Here is a 16,850-nt window from a genome sequence, read left to right as displayed (position 1 = left end):
GCCTTCAGTTAGGACTTTTCCAGTCAAGTATCCAGTCCTCCCTTAACCTATTTAACTTTCTCGAAAAATTGGGTCCTCCTATGTTGATTTTACATCAAACCTCACCCTCTCACTCAGGGTTCAACATTTGGTATCAAATACACAAATTTTGGAAGATATATCTCATTAAGTCAAAAAGTAGCATGAAGTGTATTATAGAGAATTTAAAAACAAAATGAGCCACGAATATCTCTAATCAGCGTTCTCCGAGTTTGACAACTCCTCCCAAACCTTGTTTAGATTCAAGAAATCTAGGGAGGTACCAAGTGGCAAAAATCATGCCTTGTAGACCTATCAAATGGTGTCCTCGAAGTCATGCTAGAGCATCTTCACTGTTCCAGCTCCTAGCAAGTCAAAGAACTCCTCTGAAGCTAGAGAATCCTTCTTTCATCTCACCTAGCATTCTTCCTCGCCGGCTTGATAGTCCTTCAACTCAACCTTTACAATCTCTAATTTGGCAGCTAACTATCTGGTGAATCATTTGTTAACGGTCTAAGGCAAGAACATAGCCAATTACAGTATTTAAGCGAGATGGAAAGCAACTGTGTTTACTAGGATGATGAGCAACATCTAAATACTGATGCATCAGTATTACTAACATCTATTTTGATGGGAGACCAGATCCAAAGCATAGCTGAGTTAGTCACTTCGTGATAGATTTGTAGAAATAGGGTCGATTCCCAGTGAAGTCGGTAGAAAATACTTTCCCACATAGTGGCTTGCTCAGTTGCTTAATTTACCTCTTTATAAATGGCTGTGGAGCCAAGCGTGTGGGATGTTTAGGGTCTGTGTATAACCTTTTTACAAAAATATTGATGGGAGACCCTCACGGGTTGGTGTAGTTGGTACCTGCATATGTATTTTATTTAATAAGTTTGGGGATTAATTCAGATATATCTATGAACCCAAAGGGAATTATGGAGAAGTGGGAGGGCATTTTGGTCTTTGCACAAGTTGAGGGTTTGGTGCACTGTTCACATAGAAAAGAAAGAGGTTTTCGTTTTGGTTTTGCTCTCCGCCCGAGGAGGTGTTCGTTTTGGTTTTGCTCTTCGACAAAGGAGGTTTTAAGGGGTCTTGGTTTTTCTCTCAAGAGAGGGGGGGGGGGTTCGAGAGAGATAGCGACAGGAGGAGATGATGGAAATCTCAAGCGCGGCGATGGGGCAGTGGCTAGGTCTCGTCACAACGATGTGGGTGTAGTGCATCTCCGGCAACAACTACACCTTCTCTAACTACTCTGACGCCCTCAAGATGCTCATGGGGCTCACTCGGCTCTAGCTCTACAATCTCTCTGTCACCAACGACATCGGAAAGGCCTAGGGCATCGTCGTTGGCCTCGCCTACGACCGTCTCCCCACCCCGATCATCCTTCTCATCGGCTCTCTCGAGGGCCTCGTCGGGTACGACGTCCAGTGGCTAGTCATGTGCCAATCCATTCGCCCCCTTCCCCTACCGACAGATGTGCATCTTCTTGTGCATGGGCGGGAACAACACGACTTGGATGAACACGCGGTGCTCGTAACGTGCATCCACAATTTTTGCTGGAACCGAGGGACGGTGTCAGGGATTTTGAAGGATTGCGTGGGCCTCAACACCGCCATCTTCACCAACATCTGCTATTCCCTTTTCTCAGACGACCCCACCTCGTTTCGCTTCCTGATTGCGGTCGTCCCCACCGCGGTTTGCACCACGACGATGCTCTTCCTCCGTGAGTCACCGCAGGAGGATGTGGAGGCGGAGGACGATGGCACCGACTCACAGTATTTCGGAGTCATCAACGCGATGGCGATGGTCATCACAGGGTACTTGCTGGCCTTTGATCTCACAGGCAAACATGGAGCGGTCGTCTCCAGGGTCTTTGCAGCGGTTCTACTACTCCTGCTAGCGCCGCCGGTGGTGCTTCCGATTCACATAGAACTAAAGTTGATTTATAGATCTAGGATACACGAGAAAGCCGATGTGGAGGATGGAGGAGTGACTAAATTATTATTGACAACAGCGACGGAGACGATGGAGACAGAGGATAGTCATAGTCCAAGGGTGGAAGAGGCGGTGGAGACCGGAGATCGGAGAGGACCACACGATAGTGGAGGTGGTGAAGACGGTTGACTTCTGGGTCTTGCTCTTGTCGTTTCAATGCGGGGTTGGAATGGGGTTGGTAGTGATGAACAACATGGGGTAGATGGGTACGACAATGGGCTATACGAATGTTTCCTTCTTTGTCTCCATGCTTAGCATCTGGGGATTTTTTGGGCAGATCGCATCCAGAACCATCTTGGAATATTTCATCAAGGCCACAAAGACTCGATCAGCATCACGACTAGCTCATCAATTCATCCGAGGGCGCCCCCCTCCAGGGGATAGGGTACGTCACTGTACTCATCCTGTATTTATGTCATTGTTCTATTATTATTCGGCTGCTTATATATTCGTGGGATCCGCCTCGAGCATTGGAGCATCAGGGACTAGGGTAACCCGGTCGCTGGTTATAGGTAGCATTCATCATACTTGGTCAACATGGGAGACAGCTCACCCTCCGGGTCATGACAACTTGGTCAGCATTCCAGCCACCCCATTTTGACAGTTCCGTCTTCTCAGATTCCTGACAGGATCATATTGGCGCCGTCTGTGGGAACTTCGCTTGATCTGGAATGTGAAGATGGATGACGCCGAAAAATTCTGCCATCCTCATGACCTCGGTGGGTTTCGGCAAACATATCATATTCTCCTCACTCCATGGGTATTCGGGAGTTGAGGAACTGAGTCAGATCCTTTGCTGGTCTGCAGGTCAGTTTTTTCGTTATATTTTCTTCTTCGGTCATGGATCTGCTACTGTTCCCCAATCAAAGACTCCTGTGTCGATCGATCGGATTTAAATTATATTAGAGCCACGGGCTCAATATCGAAGACTCTCATACCGATCGACCGAGTTTAAATTATATTAGAGCCACAGACTCAGTGTTGAAGACTCCCGTACCGATCAGTCGCATTTAAATTATATTAAAATCACGAGCTCAATATCGAAGACTCCCGTGCCGATCGGTTGAGATTAAGTTATATTAGAGCCATGGACTCTAGAAGTCGAGTGGTGATTATAAACCCCTGTCTACGCCAACAGTCGAGTGAAGACCATAAACCCCTGTCTACGCCAACAGTCGAGCGGCGACTATAAACCTCTGTTTACGTCAATAGTAAAGTAGTCTTCACTAGTCTCGGACCCGTTCGGGGTCGAGCAACCTTCACTAGTCTCGGACCAGTGTCTCGGATCTCTTATCTCCCCAATTCAGGGTCGAGCAGTCTTCACTGGTCTCGGACCAGCGTATCAGATATCTTATCTCCTCCGTCCGGGGTCGAGCGATCTTCACTAGTCTCAGACCAGCATATCAGATCTCTTATCTCCCCCATTTGGGGTCGAGCAGTCTTCACTGGTCTCAGACCAACATATTGAATCACTTATCTTCCTCGTTCGGGGTCAAGTAGTCTTCACTGGTCTTGAACCAGCATATCGAATCTTTTATCTCCCCCGTTTGGAGTCGAGCGGTCTTCACTGGTCTCGGACTAGCATATCGGATCTCTTATCTCCCCCATTCGGGGTCGAGCAGTCTTCACTGGTCTCGGACCAGCATATCGGAATCTCTTATCTCCCTCATTCAGGGTCGAACACTTTTTACTAGTCTCAAATTATCGTATCGGATCTCTTATCTCCCCCGTTCGGGGTCGAGCAGTTTTCACTTGTCTTGGACCAACATCCATCTTCCCCGTCTTGGAGCATACATCTCCCCCGTTTGAGGTTAAGCTATCCCCAATGGTCTCAGACCACAGTATCTTCACTGGTCTTGGACCAGAGTATCGCTATCGGTCTCGGCTATAGTATCTTCACTGCTCTCCGACTGAGGTATCCCGCGAGCTCCATGCCCTTCGGTCGTGTGAGCCTTGCACCCATTCGGGACACCGACGTCGTGCTTTTCTTGCGATCCTCTCCTGGGCGGCATTATCCCGCTCGGTACTATTCTATTGTCGGGTTAGCATTTTACGATTGCCTGCTTGACATTCTCTGGGCCGCTCGGTCAGTACTTTCGTAGTCATCCGACCAGTATCGCTCGGTTGCCCGCTCGATCGCTCACTTGAACTACTCGGTCGAACGCTTGACATGCTCTAGATGGCTTGGTCAGCATTTTATGATTGACTAGTCGATATTCTTACGACTGCTTGGTCGGCACTTCCATGGCCGCCTTATCCTTATTGCATGACCGTCCGCCTAGCCACTAGCTTATATCGTCCGACATCCTTATGGTCGCTCGATAGACATTTTATGGTCATCCGGTTGACATTTTTCAGTGGTTTGGTTGACATTCTCCTGATCCATCGGTCGGCATCTTCATAGTCGCGCGCTCTGCATCGCTCGCCTAAACGTCTCTCCACCTGACCGATATCCTTCTGATAGCTCGGTCGGCACTTTCGTGGCCGCCTGATCCTTATTGCATGATCGTCTGCCTAGTCGCTCTCTTATATCGTCCGACATCCTTGTGGTCGCCCGATCAACATTTTATGGTCATCCGGTTGACATTTTTCGGTGGCTTGATTTGCATTATCCTGATCCATTGATTAACATCTTTGTAGTCGTGTGCTATGAACCACTCTCCTAAACGTCTCTCCACCTGATCGGTATCCTTCCGATCGCCTGGTCGGCATCTTCGCAGTCGCCGACCAACATCACCTGCTTGCTTGGTCGCTTGATCAGCTCAGCATCCCACTTGCTAGTCGACGTTATTTTCGTGGCTCGTTCGACATTCACGCTGTAGCCCACTCGACATTCACCCTGTTACCGACTCGGTACTATTTTTCTTCTTTCACTCGGCATTGCTACCATTTCTCGCGCAACACCACTACTCTAGCGATCACTCACGTGGCATTATTTGATGGGTTCAGCGATTTGACTTTGTTATCGTGTGCAATTCATCCTTTGTGACACTATCTAGTCAATCGGACTTGCGCTTCCTTCGACTAAACTTGAAGGGGAGGCTTGTGATGTAGATATATCTATGGACCCGAAGGGAATTATGGAGAAGTGGGAGGGCATTTTGGTCTTTGCACAAGGTGAGGGTTTGGGTGCACTGTTCACATAGAAAAGAAAGAGGTTTTCGTTTTGGTTTTGCTCTCCGCTAGAGGAGGTGTTCGTTTTGGTTTTGCTCTCCGACAAAGGAGGTTTTAAGGGATCTTGGTTTTTCTCTCAAGAGGGGGGATGACCCTTCGGGTTCGGGCTAGTGCCGCCACCAGGAGGAGATGATGGAGATCTCAGGCGTGGCGATGGGGCAGTGGCTAGGTCTCATCGCGGCGATTTGGGTGCAGTGCATCTCCGGCAACAACTACATCTTGTCTAACTACTTTGACGCCCTTAAGACGCTCATGGGGCTCACCCAACTCCAGCTCAACAATCTCTCTGTTGCTAATGACATCAAAAAGGCATAGGGCATCGTCGCTGGCCTCGCCTACGACCATCTCCCCACCCCGATGATCCTTCTCATTGGGTCTCTCGAGGGCTTCGTTGGGTACAGCGTCCAGTGGCTAGTCGTACACCAATCCATTCGCCCCTTCCCCTATTGGCAGATGTGCATCTTCGTGTGCATCGGCGGGAACAACACGACTTGGATGAACACGGCGGTGCTCGTAACGTGCATCCACAATTTTTGCCGGAACCGAGGGACGGTATCAGGGATTTTGAAGGGTTGCGTGGGCCTCAACACCGCCATCTTCACCAACATCTGCTCTGCCCTTTTCTCCGACGACCCCACCTCGTTTCTCTTCTTGCTTGCGGTCGTCCCCACTGCGCCACGGCGATGCTCTTCCTCCGTGAGTCATCGCCGGAGGATGTGGAGGCGGAGGACGATGACACCGACTCACAATATTCCAGAGTCATCAACGCGATGGCGGTGGTCATCGCAGCGTACTTGCTGGCCTTTGATCTCACAGGCAAACATGGAGCGGTCGTCTCCAGGGTCTTCGCAGCAGTTCTGCTACTCCTTCTAGCAGTGCCAGTGGCGGTTCCAATCCACATATTGCTAAAGTTGATTTGCAGATCGAGGATACGCAAGAAAGCTGATGTGGAGGACAGAGGAGTTACTGAATTATTATTGACAGCAGAGGCAGAGACGATGGAGGCAGAGGATAGTCATAGTCCGAGGGCGGAAGAGGCGGCGGAGATCGGAGATCGGAGAGGACCACACGATAGTGGAGATGGTGAAGACGGTGGACTTCTGGTTCTTGTTCTTGTCGTTTCTATGCGGGGTTGGCGGTGATGAACAACATGGGGCAGATGGGTACGACAATGGGCTATACAGATGTTTCCTTCTTCGTCTCCATGCTTAGCATCTGGGGCTTTTTTGGACGGATCGCATCCGAAACCATCTCAGAATACTTCATTAAAGCTGCAACGACTCAATCAGCATCGCGACTAGCTCATCAATTCATCCCAGGGCCAGGGTACGTTACTGTACTCATCATATATTTACTTCATTGTTCTATTATTATTCGACTGCTTATATATTCATGGATCTGCCTCGAGCATCGAGGCATCAGAGACCGAGGCAACCCGGTCGTTGGTTACAGATAGCATTGACCAGACTTGGTCAACATGGGAGACAGCTCATCCTCCGGATCATGGCAACTCGGTCAGCATTCCAACCACGTCATTTCGACAGTTCCGTCTTCTTAGATTCCCGAGAGGATCAAGGATCAATTCTCAAAGGGTGAAAAATGATTTATTAGGTGTCTGACCTTCCTCATACAAATGACTGTTGCACTATCGTAAAATGCGCCCTATGATTACTTACCTATATTTTATCATGACGCCGGTGATACTGGACTACTTGGGATAAACGATATTATTTTTTTTGCTCCAATATATATTGATGATAGTGATTCAATTTGAGATTAATTTAGATAAATTAGGATGACTGGTTCTTCCAATTTAATCTATTAATCGCTCATGATCTACTCAACTACCCAACTTGCTCGTCGCACTTGGCTCACTCGCTCAGGTTGTCCAGTGGCTCAACATCCTGCCCAACCCATTTGATACTTCCAGTCCATTCGACTCATCTGATGCATCTTTTTGTAAAATTAACTTCTGTCTGCGCAATCATATCATTTCTTGTAGATTTATTATTGTTCTAATATTATTGCGTATACTGATACTATCTATTCTCTGTTAATCAATCAGTTTATTTGTCTGAATTTTTTTTTGTTATTCAATAATTTTACCACTCCAAAAGCATGTATATATATCGACCTGTAGACATATTAGTCGCAGAGATTAAGATTGAGATGTGGCATGTACACATGCACCAGCTCGACAAACTGAAATCCCATAATCTTCGCTCACGATCAGACATCGATAAACATTCTCATGCAGATCAGATAGCGTTCTACTCATTCACAACGAGAGGAAATTATATTTGAAACTGGCCATTCCATAATATAAATTTTCCCTATGCGAGGCTGAAGGAACTGGCAGTTTTTTCCACATATTTCTGGGCTCCCTTGAACCATCTCTTGTCACCAGCTTGCGCCTTGCAGATGTACAGTTTGCCGTCGGACACGGACGCCGTTATCAGCTGATGCTTCCCGCCCTCGTCGCCGTCGGCTGTGCGCGTCAAAACGGAGATGAAGTAGTACTGCTTCCCGTTGATCACCGGCGTCGACGACTCCAAGATGTTCGCGGTCGCCACGGCATCAGGGTCGAAACCTCCCTGCTCAAATAAAAATAGATTTGTACATATAAATCAATACGCTCTCTGCTTATTACAAGTAACTGACTGTTTATATATAATTACCTCGGCATCAGTCTTGCCGGCGTATGTCTGTTTCCCCAGCAAGTAATCAAACTGAAAATCGATCGAAGTAAACGTTCTGGTCATTCTTGTCCTTCTCCAAAATAATTAACAAACGCATGGAATAATAAGGATATAAGGTAATCAATCGACGATGTATTAAACCTTGCCGAGGAATTCCTCCGGGGGGCCGTAGTCGGTGATGGACTTGTTGGTGGTGGGCGTGACCATGACGGAGACGCTGCTGTTGGAATCGAAGTTGTCCTCGTAGCGTAGCACCTGCCCCGGAAACTCCACCTCCTTGCTCGGGTTCCACTTCGCCGGGAGCGAAATCTTGAACCCCGGCCCGTTGTACGCGATGAAGTCCGTGTTCGTCTTCGGCTTCCCGAACACGTTCGCTGCATCGATCAATTGTTTCGAAATTGTATATTTGGAGCGATTCGTTGACCAAGGAATAATGCCAATTGGCGCACGAACTAATTACCGGCTTCTCCGTAGGCGGCGTCGGCAGGGGCGGCCTTGGAGCCGACCGCGGCGGCGCCGATGAGGACGGCGAGAGCTAGGCGGCGGGAGACGGCGGCGGTGCTGTCGTCGTCGACGGAGGCGGCCGGTTTCTGAGCGGCCCTGCAGAGGAGGTTGTTAGGCTTGGGCACGAGGCGGGGGGAGGAGGTCCGCGAGGCGGCCGTGGAGGCGGTGGAGGGAACGAGATGGTGGAGGAAGCACGCGGTCGCGGCCATGTCTGCGTCGCGCTCTCTGCTTCTTCGCTGCGCTCTGCTGCAGTTCTGCTGCTGCTGCTGCGGCGTTAGTTTTAGACCATGTGCTTCGGGTCGCGATGAGTCCAATCGATAAGGATAAGATTATGGTTGCTCCGGATAGGGTGCTGGAATCTGTGATTGGACCACGTGTCATCTCTCCATTTTCTCTTCGTCTGACGTGTCATCCTTCCCTTGTCCTGATTCCATATTAAATTTTCATGATGATAATTTCTTGTATTTTCAGAGTAATAGATTTTTCTTCGAAGTTTCAAAAAAAAAAAAAAAAAAAAACTTTTTTTCATTTATTCATCAGCTTTTTACTGAACATTAAATTTCTTAAATACCCAACTCACACCTAACTTTCAAAATGATCCGACCATGTATTCTAAACCTATTTTACCTCTATAGTATAGCAGCCAATTGTTGTATTTTTTTAATAAATAGATTTTTTTAAGGATATATTCATATTTAAAAAAATTAATTTTCTGAATATATTATGTTAAATTAATATTTAAAGAAATGAATATAATCAGAAGAATTAGATAAATGCATATGACCTAGTTTTATACAATTCTAAGTTCTCTATGTCCCTCAACCAATTTTGATCGAAATTGCCTGATAGATCTAAAGAGTCCAGACTTGCATGAAACTAAATCCTATGTGTTCGTCTTGATCTCTTGATTATACTCATATCCTCAAATATCAATTTGACACAATATATTGAGAACATTGTTTTTTTTTAAATACAAATGTGTTCGAAACATCTAATTCATATTAAAAAATTATTGCTCTCAATATATTATACTAAATTGATGCTTGAGAATATAAATGCAACCAGGAGAATTAAATGAACACATATGACCTGATTTCATGTTATTCCGAGCTTTCTAGGTCTATCAACCGATTTTGACTGAGTGTTGGTGCGGGAAGCATCCGACGATCGAACATGAATTTTGATAATGACAAAGGATTCAAAGTTAAGGTTATTTGTGATGTAATGTGTTGAATGAGTTTGCAGAAAAAGTCTTAAGGTATCTTAGGCAAAAGTCCTAGTTGCGGTTAGGCATATAGGAAAACCCTAGGGGATGGTAACCCTAGGCGGAAAGCCTTGGCGGGTCGAGGTCTTCGGGCAAAAGTCCTAGAGTCAGATACTTTAGGTGAAAATCTCGGTGTCGCGGATCGGGTGGAAAGTTTGGGCGGGTTGTGGAGCGGACGCCCAGCAGCAAGACCTGAAGACTCGGGCGCTGAGCAAAAACCCAATCGATCTGGAGGATCGAACTAGAAACAGGTATATTCTCTTGAGTGGAGTAGGTGAGGACGCACTCCTCGTTGAGGGAACAGTAGGCGTCGGTTCGACCTAGGATTTCCGGTCGAAAATCCGAAATCAGAACCGGACAGTCCGGAGACTGTCAAATACTTCAGTTATCATGTTTATAGTGTACTAACTTTGTTTTGCAGGATATGTTATTATTTTGTGGACTAACGTATCTTACAGGGACCAAAGAACAAGTTCTGCCTCGGATGAACAGTGCCCGAGGCACCCTCCATAGAGCTTGGAGGCGCCTCGGGTGCAAGGCTGAGGAGTCTTTGCAGCAGAGCTGGAGGCGCCCTCCAAAGGAGCTGGAGGTGCCTCAGACGACATTGGAGGCGCCCTCAAGGGCATCGGAGGTGCCCTCAAGTGGATGAGCGACGAAGAAGTCAAGGCTTATCCACGAGCAGCTGACCCGATGATTGGAGGCGCCCTCAACAGCATATAAAAGGTAGTCTCAAGCAGCAGCATGGATAATCAAGTTCTAAGCAATCTTTCTTCAGCGCACTACTAACGAGATGATCCGGCTAAGCTACAACAAGACCCCAACGACCTGAAGCTACGAAATTTCAATTCTTTGTTGTTGGTATAGCCTCTTTCAATACTATCATTGTAATAATTCTTGTAATATTTGCACGATTATAGTTGTTGCCCAAAGTAAACGCTCAACGAGCGTGAGCCTTGGAGTAGGAGTCGCCCAAGGCTCGCCCAAGGCTCCGAACCAAGTAAATCTTAGTGTCTTTCTATGTTCCTTTATTTATTATTCTGCTGCGTTATCCGATAAGTTTTTCGAATACGAAAAGTAAAAGCCACGAGCGCTATTCACCCCCCCTCTAGCGCATCTCGATCCAATAATTGGTATCAGAGCGAGGTCGCTTCGATTTGGTGCAACCACCAATCAAGCATTTTTTTGTGGTGATTTTTAGTTTTTCGGAGTTGATCGGAATCGATATTATTACCGCCTTCCGATCTATTTCTTTTCGTAATCGAATTTTTTTCTCGAAATTGGTGCAACACCACTCGAGATTGCGTGTTAGTTTTTCTTTTAACCCGCACTACTAATTCAGGATCAAGCCCTGGGACAAGTTTCTTTTTGTTGTTTTCCTTGTGCAAGTTTCTATGGCTCTTCAAGAAGGCTACAGTACAGCCCAACCTCCGCTCTTCACCGGAGAAGACTTCTGCTACTTTCAAACACATTTCGAAGTCTGGATAATTGTCAAAACCGGTCTTAAACTCCCAACTGATGACAACGACAAACTAATATCGTGCGAGAACTAGGATGCCACTCTGATAAAGAAGGTAGAAGCAAATTCTAAAGCAACTTGTACACTTCAGTGCGGCCTAACTAAGGAGGAGTTGAACCACGTCGACCCGTTCTGGAGCACCAAAGAATTATGGCAAAAGCTGATCGAGTTGCACGAGGGTACGTCCGACACAAGGGTAAGTAAGCGTTACTTACTACTTAATAAATTATACAATATTAAAATGTAGGAAGGTGAGATGGCTAGCCAGCTTCATGCCCGTATACAAGATCTGCTCAACAGACTCCACGTAATCGGACAGAAAGCGGAGAACCGCGACATCCTAAGGTACGCCCTAAATGTCTTTCCGAGGAATACCTTGTAGGCATCCATGGTAGATACTTACAAGGTATCTAAGGATCTATCTTTAATTAAACTAGACAAATTGTTTGTTGAATTTGAATTACATGAACAAATTAACGCTCGATCGACTGAGAAGGGTATAGCTTTGATTGTAGATATAAGCAGAGCACACGAACCAAAAGCAAGACGTAGAATCGAACCAGAGTCAGAAGAAGAACCTGACTTGGATGATGACGGCGATGAGATCACCGCCGAACTCATCAATCTAGTAAGAAAGCTCTACAAAAAAGAAGAAAGGCTTCAACAAGAAGGATATCAAGAAGGTAGTCCAATCCAAGGAGGTCCAACCAAGTTCGAAGGTAAAGTTCGAAGTAACCTGCTATGGCTACAACCAAAAGGGGCATATCAAAGCCAACTGTCCGAATCAAAAAGATGCTAAGAAGCAAAGAAAGAAGAAAGCCCTGAAGACAACTTGGAACGAGTCTTCATCAGAAGAGTCCGATGAAGAGCTTGAACAGACGAGCTTCCTTGCACTAACGACCCGGGACCAAATCAATGAATCTGGAGGTGAGAGCGAATCGGAAGTAGAATCAGAAAGAAGCCACGGATCCGTATCTGTTTCCGAAGGGCCGAACCCCGTTGTAAGTACTTCTCAGTTGTATAATCTAGTTAATTATCTTATGCGCAAATTAGCTAAATCCAACGTTCGGATCAAATCACTTCTAAAGGAGGTAACAACCCTTAAAGAAGTGACTGACTCCGAATCCTTGACTGACCTTATTCAGACTGAAACCTCATACCTTGAATGTTAATTATCTTATTGTATAAACTTAAAGGATCTTGGTAGATGCTACTGTTGGGGTTGCAAGGTTGCAAACATAGTCCCATATTGAAAACACATGGGAAAGATTATGGGTTTATAAAAGAAAAGATATTTCCATTAGAATGAAGCCTTTTGGGGAGAGCCCAAGAGTAAAACCATGAGGGCTTAGGCCCAAAGTGGACAATATCATGTCATTATGGAGATATCTAAATTCTTTTCAATCCAACAATTGGTATCAGAGCCCGGACTGCCAGAAGGTTTAACCGCCGACTGTGCATAAGAGCTATGGTCTGATTGAGCCATGTGGATACAATATTGACCTCGAACAAAGAAAGTGGGGGCTCCTATGTTCGGATCAAGAGGACCAGACACCAGGCAGGAAGTCCTAGTTGCGACTAGGCAATGAAGTCCTAGTAGGTCGGGTGGACCGATGGATAGGAAGACCTGGTGGGTCGATGATCGAACGTGGGAAGCCTATGGTCCTTTGTTTGAGGGGGGATTGTTGGGGTTGCAAGGTTGCAAACATAATCCCATATTGAAAACACATGGGAAAGATTATGGGTTTATAAGAGAAAAGATATCTTCATTGGAATGAAGCCTTTTGGGGAGAGCCCAAGAGCAAAACCATGAGGGCTTAGGCCCAAAGTGGACAATATCATGTCATTGTGGAGATATCTAAATTATTTTCGATCCAACAGCTACTTATCCTCATACCTTGAATGTTTTTTGCTCATTGACTTTAACCATCTTCTCGTTTAAATCCCAAAACTTTCTTGCTAGTTCTTTATACTTGGCGTGGTTAATCGTATCCTCCTCATTGCAATCGTCAGAGTACTTGCCAGTCACACCCTTAAGGTTAGATGCAATCCTTCATGTTAACTCCATTATAACCAGTGCACTCAATAAGTTTCTTACTCTATAAATTAAAGAGAGTTTAGTTCTTGACACAATATAGTTATGACATAGATCTATCTCAAGTAGTTATCTTACCTAAGGATGACTTTTTGCATCAATGGTATATCTAGAAACAAAGACAACTGAAGCACCAACTAGAGATGGAAGAATATGAGACATCCATAATCCAGCAAACTCAACTAGAAAATGTCTTGGAACAAGGAACTAGATGATTGTTATAGTCAACTAGCTATGATTCAAAAGTATCAAAAGGAATGCAATGTAAATCAAACATTTGTATCCATAAATAATAATTATTAATAATAAAAATACACATCATACCTCAACCAATCAAAGAGTAACAAGAAACAAGTCCAACATAATCTTAAGTATTAATGCAAACTTGTGGAGTACATATTGTTTAAAGAAATGTATAATGAGATAAAAATACAAGCAATTCCAAGAAGAATGAAATGTTAGCTAAAAGAACATAGTTTATTTAGAAATTAAGTTTGAACAGAAAAAATGATTTCTATTTGTATAAAGATCATCCTTCTATGTGGTAGCAGTTCTGACAATGCCTTTAGCACACCTGAATTCCAAATTCTTGCCTTTAGGAAGATTTGAGCTTAAGATTTAATTAATTGAGAAGATCAGTGATAAGACTTTTGATATAAAATATACCTTCATAACTTTTTCAAAAACCCTAGGAACTCCAACGAAGAGAGTTGGCTTCAGCTCTATAAGGTCATCCCTCAAAGCATGTATATCCTTGCATTGAAAGTCCATCAACATTATAATCAATTAAAAGGATTGTATAAAAATATGTTTCCATACCCCTTAATAATAGCCAGCAGAAGCCCCATGGTGGAAAAAATATACTTCAATTGTTCGATCAAGAATGTGAGCAAGGGGATGAAAGGAGAGGTAGGCATCATCTACTGTCTTCTATAACATACAAATCAAGACATATATCATAGCTTATACTTAAGAACCATTAGTAATAAACTAAACAACATATATGAATAAAGGCAAGAATATTACCTTATCTTCAAATTGATTCAGGAATAGGCCAATTCCCTTTACATTTGTTGCGATGCATTCATGAGTCAATACAACACCTTTCGAATCTTCTCTCGTCCTACTTGTGTACATTATCATGCATACATCAAGAGGTTTAGGAGGCAATAGATATGATGTGTTCTCTTTTCCCTAAAAAGCAATATATAATTATTAAGCTAACAATTTGACATGTATGTTTTCATTAACTTAGTAATAAACTAACCATCTCAAGAATTTCGTCCCAAGAGTACAGTTTCATTCCGGTGTTGGCAGCAATAGTATTTTGTTCCATAGTAGTAAAATCCAATGAAACAATTACTGCATAATCAAGCAACACTATGACTAAAAGTTAAAATATTGGAACACTTAAAAGATGAGCATCCCTACCATTGAGATGCATAGTAGATGTGTAGTTAGAGGACAAGATCTATAAAATGATAGACACATATTATATTTGCTAAACTTAAACTCGACTTCCATTAAATTAAGTCCATTTAAATGACCCGTCACTCTATTTATTTTCGTCTCCTGGACTAAAGCAACAACAATTTTAGCATGCTCTACGACGTAACCAACAACTGCTTCACCTATTAACATATCATATCACACGCATATTAAGTTTTCAGACTCCAGAGGTCATTTACATCCCTAGTGTATCGTAGAGTGTGTTGGAATCCCAATATTGTTTTGGTGTGATCAACAAGTTAAGTTAGGTCCTGTGTATTTTTAACCTTATGTCTAAGTGTGTAGGAGCTTAGGAGCATAGGTAGTCGAGCGGAAGACGCAGCTAGCGAGGCACGCGGTGCGTCTAAGGGACGAAGCGCTGCGGAAGAGTACACCGACGGACGAGAAGGAAGCGTGCGGTGGTTCCGAAGGACGAGAAACCGGAGCGAAAGACTGCTCGGGGAGCAAGAGACGCAATTAGTGAGAAGGTCGGCACATGGTTCGACCGAGGGATGAAGACTGCGGATGAGTATGCTGGCGGATGAGAAGGAAGCACACGACGATTCTGAGGGATGAGGCGCTTCAGGAGGACTAACCGTTGAACGAAGTAATGAAATAATGGTCGGACCAAGCATCTACCCGCCGAAATTCGAAGGGGAATTCGCTAGCTGGAAAAAGCGAATGCAAGTATTTTTTAAAATCGATTTTGATTTGATGTTAATTATGGAATTCAATTTTACAGCACCGGAAGGTAAGGAGAAATACCACTGGACGAAAAAGGAGTAGGCTGACTATGTGGTAAACGACAAAGCAGAGTACCATCTACTAACCATTCATCCGCCACAAGAAGTCAACCGAATCGGTAACTATGACTCCATGAAAGAACTTTGGAAGAAGTTCCTTGAGCTGCATGAAGGAACGCCCGAAGCCAAGCTCATAAAACGAGATTTACTCTGCAACCAGCTCACCAGTCTGTGACTTGGGGAAGACGAGACAATTACGCATCTGCACTCAAGAATTAAGGAAATCATCACCGGACTCTCGAATCTCGCAGAAAAGGTAACTAACCGAGATTCACTAAGGTACACCCTCAATTCATTTCCTATAAATACAAAATGGACATCATTAGTAGATGCCTTTTATATTTTGAAAGATTTAGAAAAAATTACATTAGAAAAATTCTTTTCCACATTTGAAGTGCATGAATCAAGATGTGCAGGTACGAAGGAGCCCAAGTACAACATCACTCTCAAAGCATCGAGAGATGAACCTGAGTCAGAGTCCTCTCTCGACGACGAGGAAATGGTAATGATGGTAAGGCAATTTAAGAAGTTATGTAATTCTAGAAAAGCTAACCATCCACAGGGTAGAAAGAAAAGGATGATCCGCTGCTACCACTGTAACGAAGAAGGGCACATCAAGGATAACTGCCCCAAGCTGAGGAATAAGGACACGGATAAAGGTAAGAAGCCTGTTAAAAAACCCAAGGCATTAAAAGCGATGTGGGACAATACGTCGTACGAATCGGAAGTTGAAGTCTTCTCCGGACTTGCACTAATAACAAGTCATCAAGACGACGACTGTGAGTCAAGCTCTTCCGAAATGAGCATCGAGAGCATCAATGAAGGGGGAGCCACGTCGGAAGATAGCAGCAGTTCAAGAGGAGAAACAGACAACGAGATCGACAAGGTAAATCAGGTACGATCTCTGTCTCCCGACAAACTATTTAAGTTTATTAAATTGTTAACTAAGGATTGCTATAAATTAGAAAAAGAAATTAAGAATTTAAAAATAATATTAGCTAAATCTTGCCCAATAGAAGAATTCAACAGAATTAAATTAGAAAATGAAAAATTAAAAGTAGAAAATGATAATTTAAAAAATACAAGAAAATAACTTGAAAAACCATGCATGCTCATCTAATACTAATGTTAGAAAATTTAACAATGTAAATTGGTATTTTAGATATCATAAGGGACAAATTAGGAACATTTCAAAAAGATATGCCCCTAGGAAATTATTAGTTATTCCAGTTGGCTGGAACCTATATTGGGTTCATAAGTCTTGCTTAATCCAAATTTTAATCAGATTTAG

General features: G+C 44.2%; 1 protein-coding gene and 2 pseudogenes across 1 annotated transcript; 2 read left to right on the top strand and 1 right to left on the bottom strand.

Annotated features, from left to right (window-relative positions):
• The first annotated feature begins 1,194 nt into the window (after positions 1-1,194).
• Positions 1,195-5,162, top strand: LOC122008180 (annotated as a pseudogene).
• Positions 5,163-5,343: 181 nt separating this feature from the next.
• Positions 5,344-6,646, top strand: LOC122008171 (annotated as a pseudogene).
• Positions 6,647-7,348: 702 nt separating this feature from the next.
• LOC122038723 (oxygen-evolving enhancer protein 2, chloroplastic-like) lies at positions 7,349-8,660 on the bottom strand. Its single transcript, XM_042598624.1, has 4 exons — positions 8,350-8,660; positions 8,031-8,263; positions 7,869-7,919; positions 7,349-7,784 (listed from the first exon to the last, which is right to left on the bottom strand). Exons 1-4 carry the CDS (start codon positions 8,600-8,602, stop codon positions 7,524-7,526), a joined length of 798 nt encoding a protein of 265 aa, XP_042454558.1. The 5' UTR covers positions 8,603-8,660; the 3' UTR covers positions 7,349-7,523.
• Between the last annotated feature and the right edge of the window lie 8,190 nt (positions 8,661-16,850).

This window comes from Zingiber officinale, chromosome 1A, assembly GCF_018446385.1.
Source record: "Zingiber officinale cultivar Zhangliang chromosome 1A, Zo_v1.1, whole genome shotgun sequence".
Taxonomy (NCBI): Eukaryota; Viridiplantae; Streptophyta; class Magnoliopsida; order Zingiberales; family Zingiberaceae; genus Zingiber; species Zingiber officinale.
The sequence above is the reverse complement of the archived record's forward strand: the minus strand, read 5'-3'. Positions and strand labels throughout refer to the sequence as shown.

What these genes read in the sequence shown, in the direction of transcription:
- LOC122038723 (XM_042598624.1), bottom strand. Translation starts at nt 8,602, where the DNA reads ATGGCCGCGACCGCGTGCTTCCTCCACCATCTCGTTCCCTCCACCGCC. An exon ending in CGGAGGAATTCCTCGGCAAG is followed by an intron (nt 7,920 to 8,030) that starts GTTTAATACATC and finishes ATCGATTTTCAG; the next exon opens with TTTGATTACTTGCTGGGGAA. An exon ending in CCGGCAAGACTGATGCCGAG is followed by an intron (nt 7,785 to 7,868) that starts GTAATTATATAT and finishes TTATTTGAGCAG; the next exon opens with GGAGGTTTCGACCCTGATGC.